This window comes from Ptychodera flava (genome assembly GCF_041260155.1).
Source record: "Ptychodera flava strain L36383 chromosome 3 unlocalized genomic scaffold, AS_Pfla_20210202 Scaffold_25__1_contigs__length_14229661_pilon, whole genome shotgun sequence".
NCBI classification, from domain to species: Eukaryota; Metazoa; Hemichordata; class Enteropneusta; family Ptychoderidae; genus Ptychodera; species Ptychodera flava.
Window position 1 is genome coordinate 1,303,285 of NW_027248279.1, and position 12,634 is coordinate 1,315,918.

At 37.0% G+C, this 12,634-nt stretch overlaps 1 protein-coding gene across 1 annotated transcript; it reads right to left on the bottom strand.

Annotated features, from left to right (window-relative positions):
* Window positions 1-1,494: 1,494 nt before the first annotated feature.
* Window positions 1,495-7,163, bottom strand: LOC139125171 (polycystin-1-like protein 3). The gene is made up of 6 exons (XM_070691277.1): window positions 6,816-7,163; window positions 5,999-6,095; window positions 5,410-5,537; window positions 2,869-3,100; window positions 2,121-2,212; window positions 1,495-1,935 (listed from the first exon to the last, which is right to left on the bottom strand). The coding sequence occupies exons 1-6, from the start codon at window positions 7,161-7,163 to the stop codon at window positions 1,858-1,860; spliced, it is 975 nt and encodes a 324-aa protein (XP_070547378.1). The 3' UTR covers window positions 1,495-1,857.
* Between the last annotated feature and the right edge of the window lie 5,471 nt (window positions 7,164-12,634).

A 12,634-nucleotide genomic window follows, 5' to 3' on the forward strand; every position in this document is an offset into this window, starting at 1 on the left:
GAATTATGTATATTACTTATTGTTCAAGCTGATTACCCATTCTATAGTATGCAACGTCTTTTTCCAAAAAGCGTTCTTACAATTTGGAGTATATGCTATAAAAGTTTAAGGTTTTCGTAAGCATTAGTAAAATTCTGGGCATAGGTATATGGTATATCGGTGATTTTGAGGTTATTACCCAATATCACTTGTTCCTGTGTCGTATCAGCATGAGTGTCATTTTTGCTGCGTCACACGCGAGACAAAGTCGAGTGTCTGGCGCAGCACAAATGACACGAATGCTGATACGACACAGGGAACGGGCGATATTGAGTATAAACCGGTTTATCATTTACCCATGCCCTTAAATTTTACTAACAGTATGATAAACCCTGAATTTTGTCGCTTTACTTTATAAAGCCTTGCGCATAAATATCGGAATATTTATATGTGAACAGGCTTCATTCATAAAGTATCCGACGAAGTCAATATCAAGCGCGACATGTCCTCCATATCTCAATGAATCCCAAGAGGAAAGGCACCGGGAAACAAAAATCGTCATACAGGAAGAACCTTTTAAGGTGCACTATGCTACCACAATTGTAACCGATTAAAAAACTTTCCTCTGCTTTAAATATAACCTGATTTTGATCGCCTTCGATCGTTGTACGGCACGGAGCTCGCGTAGAGAGGGTCGCCATTGTGTTTGTTGACCCTGAGAGTTGCCACGTCAACAGTCGTCGTCTTGCACGACATCGCTGTCACGTCACGTCATGTAGACCATGCACAGTGCCGGCGTCGTGCGAACGGCAAAATGCAAACGAAAACTTTAACAGGAAAAACACGGGAAAACATTACAAGACTCAACATGTTATTTCCGTATTTGGCAACCAGAAATACCCGTGTTCCTCGAAGCCCTTTTTTTACGTCGGCAACATCGCTTCGCAGGTTCGGAGCAGCAGCCATTTTGTTTGTTTACGTCGTTTACCAACTAACTGCTGATGTAGTACGGGAAAACTCGTTTATCGTGCATATCTCGACGTTTCCCGTGAAATATCACGGCATATTTACGGTGAACGTCACAAGGATGAAGCAATATGGGCATGGGTATATGATAATACTAGCCAATATCGCCTGTCCATTGCGTTGTATCAACGTTCGTGTCATTTGCGCTTCGTCAGACACTCGACAAGCAGCAAAAAGGACACTCATGCTGATACAACTCATGAACAGGCGATATCGGGTAAACACCTCTGATAATAATAATTGGATGATGATCATGATGATGATGATGAAGATGATGATGATTATTATTATTACTGAACAGCTAAAACGATTAAACTTGAGAGGAATGTGTCTTGGGTTTGCTACAATTTTACTAGGACAAACAAGAGAAAAAGACCTACAATAACACAGCACAATGTAATACATGACAGAACTTATTAACATTAATTAAAGGTTTAGTTTCGCTAAGAGCTTAGTTTTGTACAATTTGCAATGTCATGTTAAAAAAATCTATGTACCTGTCAAAACATCTTCTGCACAGTATTGGCAATACATTTGGAATGACAAATTGAGAATCAGAAAAGTAGTCTAAAATCTCCTAGGCTAAATTAATAAACCAATCGACGCCATCAGGCCTACATATTACAGCTCTGAAAAGGGTATTACACAATCTACTATTTTATTTTGTCTCAACCTTTTGAGGTTCGACAGAATTCTACTCTATATTAAATGTTGATAAATGACACTCTAATCGGCGAATTGTTGAATTAAGTGTTCATTTCTGATGTTATTACTCATGTGCATAAGACTTCTCCGTCCCCTTGATAGTGCTGTGTAAATTACAATGGCCATCATTTGCCGAAGTGTTTTGTCCTAGTTTTCTCTTGTCGCGAATGCTGTCAGATGATCACAAAGGCAAACTGTCGAGGTCAAGTTAGAAGCCGGTGATACCTGCGAATAAATAAAAAATGGATCATTGTTTCAGATATTAACTCGATTAAAGTGCTGCGTGTTCTACATTCACTGAAAAAAGTGATACGTGACAGACCTGTGATATTTTTACATTTTAATGATCGAAAGTATTATTAGTAAAGGATTCAAACGTGTTCGTTCAACGATTGATCTTGAATCATTACCTTACAACCATCACTGTTCCAGGTGCCAGATATCTCATCAAGGTAACCACACATGATTTGCTTGACGTGCATTGAAAGACGGACATCATGCTCTACATAATATAAAACAAAGTAGAAACAATTGACACTGCATATTGTTGAATAATGAACAAAAAATAGATAACTATCAAGTCATTCGTTAGTAGAGGAGACAATATATTTCATTTTCTCAATTGTTATTCTGCAATTATCATCATGATTGTGTACAATTGTCAAAACATGAAAAACAATAAAAGTGTGTGTTATGTAATATTATCGAGTGGTATGTATTACAAAAACTAATATCATTTGTCATTATGTAAGGGCAAAGCGTCAACCGCGTGACAATTTATTTTTATTCCGACCATGATTACTGTATCGGTTTTTTATTATTAGTTATTACTTTCCTTAACCGCCACAGATTTGCATCGCATCTTTTATTCATTTATCATCATATTTGTCATCTGCCACTCCGTAGATAAAACATATTCGAATTTTTATATCACCCAGAAGCCTTTAACTTTAACAAACAAACAAACAAACAAACAAACAAACAAACAAGAAACCAACACACAAACGCTCACATGAGAATCTTGCTGTCTGCCCTACGATTCGCATTTCGTTTGTGGTTATACTCTAGGTCTTTTTCACTACCACTGCCTAGGTCTCTCTACATTGATTTTAGATATTTAAGCCTCTCCGTATTAGAAATAACAAAATTAGAACTTACTTTGTGGTAAGGCAACAGTTATTTTATATGTTCCAGTCAACGGAAACTCGTGTTCAGGGATAAATATACTCGATTGTCCTCTGTTAAACTGGGCATCAACAGAATACTGGTAACCACTGTATTGAGTGGAATTAATGACTCCGCAGTCTTTGAAAATGTTAGCCGTGACGTTCACAGAAAATTCCTCGGAGCTCTCCAAATGGATAACTGTGGCATGTGGCACATATGATATCTGCAATAGACACGCATGATTAGTGCTTAAAGGGACAAAGTCGGCCATTTTTTATGAATTTTGTTTGATACGAGACCCTATTTATATTGTTTGACATGTTGAAAGATACTGAATGAATAGGTGACCATGCATATATTCCTTCCCAGTTTTAGACACGATAAATAAAACCATCGCGAGAAGGAATGACCATTAAATCGGCTGTTCACCGCTGTGAGCATCGGCGCGTGTGAAAAAAAACACTCACAGTGACCCGTCCTGCTTCACCTAAGCTTACTATCGAAGCCGTCTGCTGAAGTTACATTTTGACGGTCAGCTTTGCATGCAGATCTTGACGACAAGCTGCAACAATGACGGAGCCGTTTGCCGACGACAGTGTTTATTCACAGTCTCTCTCGCTCACTCTGACGTATTGGCTAATATCGGATTGTTTTTGTCTCGTTTGTGCCTCCATGTAGACTTACTTGCCGATGGACTGTGAGCATAGAAATATCAAAAGGGAGTAAAATGAAGGAAGAAACTTCAGCAGACTGTCACGTTAGTATTGAGGTGATCGCCAGATTGAAGCAATATACTTTGGCAACTGACGCGTACATTGTGGGCACTGCATGCTGTGTATGCCCGGTCCTCTGGTCATGACTGCGTGAATACGCCGTAAGATACTGTTTAAATCCGGCAAGACATACTTATACTTCTTTCTTATCACGTCTAAAAGAAACAATTGTTAGACTAAGAACTTCATCCCCTACACATCTGTTTCACTCCCGGGTATAGGTTTCAACCCAGGCTTCGTCCATTCAAAAATGTTCTGCAGCTCAGAGTCTGCATGGCAGCTAGGGCTGTGTGTTACCGACTATAGGCCTCCAGTAGTGATGCATGTCCAGTGGAATCAGTCTTGTGGTTTCAGCCGTACCGGCGAACACAAAATTGTGCAGATAAAGACAGACTTGCTTCAAGTCTGTGGGCATATAGGGCCTAGGTATCAAAACTGAAGGACAAAACATCAGCAGACCGACGCAGGCTGTTGCGTAGTCGTGTGGCGAACGCCTTGCTTGGCCAGCTACAGTAATGAGCTGCCGAGGAAAACTAGGCGACATGGATCAAGTCTAAGATAAAGATTCAAACGAAGAGTTCCTGTTCGAGGCATGACTTTTACGGTATTCACCGCAATTATTGATCAAAGGGGTTTCCTATAAGCGGCTATTTGTTTTTGTTTAGCGGTCTTTGACTTCGGGCAAACCACTGTCAGTCAGTGCAGCAAAAGCTGTAAGACTGCCATGCGATGCGAGTGACCGGAAGACAATGGTGACTGCTGCTATTTGAAGTCGCGGTCATTGCGATCCATGTACTCACTTGTGGTTCGAAATACCGTTCAACTGTAACAAATAATTACATGAGGCACAGATAAATCCCCCGTTAATAACATTCATACAGAATTTGTGTGTCAAGAGGTAACCAACGATCGATAGTACTCGGCGGTTCCACGATGTCACTGATATTCAGTCGCACCCCCGGGTGCGATGTTTCAATCTTCGATCATTTGGATTATGCCATGTTTGAAAAAAAATCACGGAATGGCAGAAAAATGCCCTTAATAAACGTCTATGAAGATGCAGGTTTATGATCAATATTTGCTCACCATAAAATGCAAAGAAAATGTATGACTCTGTAACTGTTGCACTATCAGTATCACGAACACTTACATGGTTTTAGTTATATCGTAGAACAAGTGGGTCTATGGCATTATTTCTGTTTCACAGTCCATGTAATTCAATGAATAGTTAAGCTTACGAGCAAAGTCCCTTTTACATGTAAGTTTCACTATTTTACAGTAATTCATTTTGGTGTGTGTTCATCGTTATCCATTTTACTGAAGGTTGTATGAAGGTTATAGGCCGCTCACGCACTCTACCAAACGATGATCTGAAGTAGTGTGCGCATTAATATAGCATGTGAAGGGGTTCAACCATGGCCGTTAATTCAAATCGCGCGGACGCCCAGGCAAACATTGAAAATTTCTGTAAAGAGTAAGAAGGCGCTTTAATATATCCTTGAAGCAATCTATGGTCTCTATTTGGGTCTAATACTGATTTGACTGGGGAATTTTACTATCGAAAAATTTGTAGAAAATGGCCGACTTTGTCCCGTTAATTGAAGTCAATTGATTGGGACAAATATTGGAGAAAAATATGCAATGAATATAAAGGTCTATCAAATCCGGGGTTTCATACCTTTTTCAAATTGTAATAATATAAACGTGCAAACGTGTGTTTGTGAGAAGGGCACACATACACATACAAAAAATCACTTACGTTGGCTGTTGTCCTGAAGTACGTGATGCCATCAGCTTCAATGTATACACCGTTTATCAATACGTTTGTGTCTGTTCTTGGAGGGTCAGATGGGAATATGATGCTGATATCTTCTTTTGTGTCATTCACTAGACGTTGAACATGAAAATGTATTGAAGGAATAAAAGTTGTATTTGAATTTTAAACCTTCTGTATTTCAAAGTATCATTTAAACATTACGGATTTGGCTGAATGATACCTGTATTGCAGACTTAATCTTATTCTGAGTAGCACTTTCAGAAAGCGACATGGCACTTCTTATTGACATAAGGTACAAACGAGTATAAGATAACGTGTCACCTCATGGCATTGGGCACTGTTGATTTCACGTGAAAACTGAAAAGTACCAGCCTCTATATAGTAGCAGAATGTGAATAATTACTTGCAAGATGTGTGATGTATACCTAAATTTTCGAGGAAAAATTAGATAGCCACAAATACTCCCAATATGGTTGAATTAAATTTTCTTTTTCGGCTGAGGTGGAAAAAGTAAAGGTGTTGGCCGTGTTGGTAAAACATGGTATTTTAAATAGTAAGTGCTTGGGTTTACCTGGTAGCTCATTGCCTTCTCTGTCTGTGAATGATAAACTGAGGACATCATTTGCGTTATTTCCACGTTGAAATAAGCTTCCTTTCAGCCATATAATCTGTTGAAGGAAGAGTAACCTTTAGATGATAAGTTGAGCACAGCAAAATAATGTTAAAGAAAAACAATCAGCAAAATAACAAACAAATCAAAACAGTCGATACATCAAAACCACTTCTAGTCTGTCTGTCTGTCTGTATGTATGTCTGTCTGTCTGTCTGTCTGTCTGTCTCTCTCCTCTCTCTCTATCTCTCTCTCACATATCTAACAATAACATTCAAGAGAATAAAGGTTGCACTGGACACATGAAAATGCATACAAAAAACTCACAAAGACGTAGAAGATAAGTATTAGACATACAAATAGAAAAATAAACGAAATGATCATAAGAAGTTAACACAAGATGGCTATTTCCTGCCGTTACAGGAGAAATTCGAACAAAAACTGACAAAGCTTACACACACTCAGGTGTTATTCTCAGATTTCTAAAATAATCTTTAGAACATAAATATTGACTGAAACAAATATATTTTTATATAAATAACTTTTTATAATGAACTAAAGCAAGCAACTAATGCAAGGACGCCACCTAATTAATCTCGAAATGCTCGTCATATTTAAAGTACGTAATTTTATGTCTTTTTGATATGCGGACAGCTCGTATAATTCTCATGTTGTAGTGATTTTGCTTTTTGACATCTTGCACCAACAAAATTCAAAACAAACAGCCACTTTACAACAGATCATCTACAGGTGAATCACAAGAGCACAAAACACTCACTCGCTTTTTGACTTCGGTATGTTGTTCTCTACTTACAATTCTGTTAACAGTAGTTTGTTGTGACAAATTCGGAAAGAGGGCTTCTGCTGGAGGCAGTATAAATCCGTTTCCATCCCCCATCATTACTGAAGCGTTTGCGAGTTTCTCCACAGAATCACTGTCTAAGTTCAAACGGATGGAAAGCGTTTCCACTAACAGGGGACCGCTGGAAGGTTCAGTGTTCCGTAATACAAATTTAGCAAGACTATCTGCTGCCTTAAGAACAGATTCCATCAACACATCACTGTCATGGTAGGTCTCTTCGCGTCCTGCTGTAAAGTTCTGTAGTTTTTCAATGCCTTCATTCATTGACTGCAATATGTCTGTGTTGATTTGAATTTATATTTGTCAGAACACAAAAGACATTTTCAATAGTGATTTGTATAATACTATTGACATTGAATAAAAGATAAAAATAGCACTGATACCATAGATATGTAATTGTGCGACTTGTTTGTCAAACCAACTATACAAAAATGGTCCACACATTTTTCATTTCTTAGCTTGATTATTGCAACAATGTTTTGTATGCGGTTAGGAAATTTCAGCTCGCAAGCCTTCAAGCACTTAGAATGCCGCAGCTTGCCGTTTTGATCACATGACAACATTACTCATTGATGTACCATTGGCTGCCGGTTGAAGCTCGAATTAAATTCAAAATCTTGTTGACGACCTTTAAAATAATTCATCTTGTTGTACCACTTTATCTCATTTCCCTGATCGGGATATACAGCCGTGCCAGAGTTCTCAGCTCGAGTGACTCATTACTTTTTTGTGCCAGCGCTTGGAAAGTTCATTAAGGTTTACGAGCGTTCACACTCTGTCTGCGCACCTCATCAACGGGAGTCATTGTCCCCTTAAATTCGTGTAGTTCTGGTACTGTTGACCTATTGATTTTGTTCTGCTATTTACTCTGCAAAGTTTTCATCATTTAAACCATGTACGTCACGTGTTTCACCTGATGACTGTTTTACACTGTAAGTTTCTTCTCTTTTGCTTTTCTGGTATTTATCATTTTGAATGTGTAAAGCGCTCTGAGACCTAGGAGTAGTGCAATTTAAAGAAACTATAATATCAATACACTTGCACGCGAAATGTTAACATTGTGTAAATAATTCAATTATAGGTAAGTAGATTTTCTAGTCAATTTTAAAACTAAACAAGGGTAATTTTTAAAATATCTGAACGGATAAGCAATCATAGCGCCGAGATGTAACACATGTGTCGGTTGATAATGTTGAAATACGAATTATTAAAGTGTTTTAATGGTTACACTAGATGATAAACTTGGAACGCTAATTGAACAATATCTGAATTTAAAGGGAAGGTTAACCAAGGCTGATTATATGCTTGCGTCAGTTATTACAGAAAAAGTCCTTTCTGCTATACATGACTGGTGTAAATTGAGGCGGAAGTTGCAGTTTAGGGCTTCATCAACTCCATGTATTTTGAATCGGGGGGAAAAAGTACCATGCCTGGCGCTTTCATCACACTATATGACAGGGACAATCTTACGACGGGAATGCCATCGTCCGCTCACTCACGTTTACGCCAGGCTGTGCGTATTCGCATAAAATAAACAAAAGTAATATCAATACGCACAGCCAAGTGTAAACGTGTGTGACAATGCCATACCCATCGGAAGATGGTCCCTTCTATATCACTTGGCGATGTTTTCCCATGATTCAAGAGACATCTAGTAATGAAGAATTATACTGCAACTTCCGCCACTATTTTTATCCATTTTTGGTTAAAGGTCGCGTGGGTTAAAAATGGCGACAATAGTTTTTCGTAATAAGCGACCCTAAAACAAGCATTTATGTAAAAATCAGCATCGCTGAACTTCCCCTTTAATAAAGCAAAACAATTGAATATCTTATTTCTTGAGCTTTAATTATTGTGGTTGAGTCAAACAATGTAGACCTACCTTGGGCCATGATCTGGATTTCTTCTGCGGAAACATTAAAAACAGAAAGATCGCCGATCACTTTGGATAATTTACCAAAACTTTCAATAGCCTTTTAAGGAAGAAAGAAAAGGGAAAGTTTATTGCTGTTGGAAAAATCTATAATAAAACTATATCGAAAGAAAAAGTAATTTTTTATTAATTTTCCATGTTAATACAAATAACCTTGGTGTAACTGATTCTTTTCGTCGATGGAATACTAGATGTTACATTTAATGTTTAACTTTTCCAATACTTTAAATTGACCATTTTATAAAATATAATACATGTCAAGTATTCTTGTCCCAAATGTGATATGACATTATTTAGAAAACACAGTACAGTCTCGACAAGTTGATGCCTGTCTTTAACTTGTGCGGACTTGTGAATGGTATTATATTTATGACATTTACCATTATTACCTTTTTTGAAACACGTGTATACTTTCAGGTCCCTGACCAAAGGCAATGGATGGTATTTAACTGACCTTTGATATTGATACGTTCGCCTGGATTCCATTTAAATCTTCAAATAAAGGGCGTGGCACAGCTTTGTACATGTTGCACATAGTGTAAAGCAAACAAACGGAAATTTTTCAACAAATTATATTGATCAGCTTTTACGGTCATTAGAACAACAATAAAATCGAACGAAAATGTAAGGGGAAGAACACTGTGTTACAAATTCAAACGTATTGAGGGATAAATGGGTACAGGCAAGATAAAATAATTTAGCCACGAGAATAGAATTAACAAATCAGCATATGGCTGAAGTGAGTAAGAAAGCTAAAATGTTGATAAGTAAATGAAAGGAGGTAGTGAGGTTTCTGATGCATTTCCTAAGTAACATTCTATAAATATATATTAAGCGAAATCTAAGAGAAAGTTAAATGACTCATTGAAATTGATGAATAAGACCTTGATGTTTCTACGGTTGTTAATGCAAGCAAACTGTGTTTAAGATATCAATTGTCTACATTCCATCGCCTAAAATAAATTAAAACAACAACAACAACAACAACAACAAAACCGAAAAAAACCGTGATTATTATTCAAACACGAACTATCCTTTTAACCATACCTTTCACAGTAACATTAAAACAACAGTAAGCAGTATTGCCAAAATGATCTTCAGCCTCATAGATAATCGTGGTTAAACCGACTGAAAAATTACTTCCAGGTTCATGGCTTCCAGATATACGGACAGTACCAGAATTGTCTGAGGCATTCGGGAGTCGCCATGACAAAGAGACAGTGGGCATGTCGAGATATACCATGGTTTCAATATTAAGTGGGCAGACAACATCAGGTCGCTTTGCATCTGAATACAGACGTGGTCCAGAACAAAATAGGAAATGAAATAAAAGAGTAACGTTTATCATGGAAGTCAATAACAAATGGTAAGAACAAATTGTCAACATGTGTGTGAAGTCTTCAAGCACATTTATTACTGTGTTGATGTTTATTGCCTTTTGTGGAACAGAAAAGCCAAAACTATATATGCAGCCTTGTTCAAAAAAGAACTGGCACCTGCCTGATAAATTGCCTGTAACATTTATCATTTTTTCTCAATCAGAAGAACAGTAATTTTGTGTTTATTTAACGAGGTCGTACCACAAGATATAATGTTGACGCTTTAAATATCGTTCAACATATTACCGCACTTCTTTTCCCTTTAAAACAATATTTTTACATACATCTTTATTTAAAGCTTTGTCATATTGCTTTGGCAAGAGTGACAAGGTTTTGTAATAATGAAACATAAGTATCTTTGTCTAGTTTTCTAGTACAATATTTGCGACAATTCGGCAGTACATAGTCAGAGAAATGGCTTTCAGTGGTAAAAACATATACGCACAAACTCCTAAAATTTCTTGGTAGAAATAGACATGAAAAGTTGTTGCAAAAATAATTACCCTGAGGCTAAATTTAAACATATACGGATGAAATCAATATGCTTAGGTTTTTCTGCAAATCAATATGTAATTAAAGGCTCCAAATATGAGTAAGTGTGAATTTAGCTACCTTGAGGCCGCGGTGTGTGGGATAAGGAAACGAAGTGAACAGGTATCTAACAGGACACTTTTGAGATTATGGTTTTCTGCCATAATGTGACATATGATATTTTATTTACCTTGTACCATACCCGATATTACACAAGACATTTCGCTTGTTGATGGAACACTATGCTTCAACCAGCATTCGCCCCTCCTTTGACCGGATTTGACATACGTCCATGCTTTACAACTAAATGTCTCAAGGCAGGCATCACAGCAATCCTCAGCCGATGATTTCTGAACCGGCATGCCAGTTATGTCAGATCCAGCGCGATCAAGACCGTCTTCGAAAGAACATGATTGATGATCTGCAAAATACAAAAGCATACACATTATGCAGTCCCATTGGTGGTTAAGCCTACGAGAAAGAGAGTATTAAATTAGCCCTGAAAGTGTAAAAAACCTTACTACACAGCAAAATATGTTGTAAAAGACCATACGGCTTCAATTAGCCTTGGTTATTCGTGTTTTTATCATTAATAGAATGTGGCGAAGGGTTTAACGTTTATCAATTTCAACTCAATAGCAATATCTGCAATAAAACTATGATTTTTGCAGGAGTATGGATCTGAAACTTATGTAGTTTTGCTCCAATATCATGAAAGATACGTCAGACACTGACATTTTCATAAATTGTCTTATACCTTCTTGAACGGTGTTTCGTAATTTCTGCAGAAAGTTTGTTATAACTATTAATTTTAGGTACTTTTTGGTGGCACTGGTGAATCCTTCATTCATAATCATCCCATACTTGTGAATCAATTTATCATGGAAATGAAAAATAACAGAGGGAAACAAGCATTTGCTATGCTGTTGCTTCGAGTAAATGCAAAGTGCCCAAACTGAAAAATTTATAGAAACACATTATGAATTCGATTAGAAGTCTATAACCAAAAAATTATTATTGAACCTTTACTTGTACATCCTTATTTCGAGCATTGTAACCTTCAATTACTGTTACAAATAAAGCCCTCTTGAATCAAAGTGAGACTTGAGAATACACCGCACGTAACATATCAATGGTAATTAGGAAAGCTCATTAAATATGGACATTAAGACTTGGCTGAAGTATATCTTCAATATACATAGCAAGTTTCATCATTATTGATCTAGCAATTTCAGATATACATCCCGTATAATAAAATTTCATCTCATATGCAATTAACTTTCAAGTCAAACATTTTTGTCTTTCAATGCGGATGATTCTTTTTATGATCAACATTTGCAGCAAATCTAATCCGATTCTGTACAGCCGTTCTGAATGTATATCTGTTTGAGAAATTATTGAATATAGCCAAATTACACAAATTCATTCAATATACAAATGACAGTTAATAAAGCCAACGCCACTTAACTTTCAGCATAGTTAGGTTTTAGGGTAATAAAAGTACACGCAAAGTCATGTCAAAATTGGCTTAGGATGTCTTGAGAAATAACAAAGGTAATTAAAATATGCTAAAGAGCAATCAATTAGATGCCAAACCCACCAAAATCTAATTAGATCTAGATCTTATCATGACAATGCTATGTATTACATTAAATAAAATGACATTAGACTCAATGCTTTCTAAGTTGTGAAAAAAATGGCACCTGCCTGATAAATTGCCTGTAACATTTATCAGTCAACGGACGGACGGACAGAAGGACAGCCTGACAGACGGACACACATATAGACATAGGACACCTTTGGCGCGTTGTGCCATGGTGTCAAAAAAAATGAGTCTAAATAAAGATATCATTTCTTTAACTTTACCTCGCATACAGATGAAGGGTTTCTCA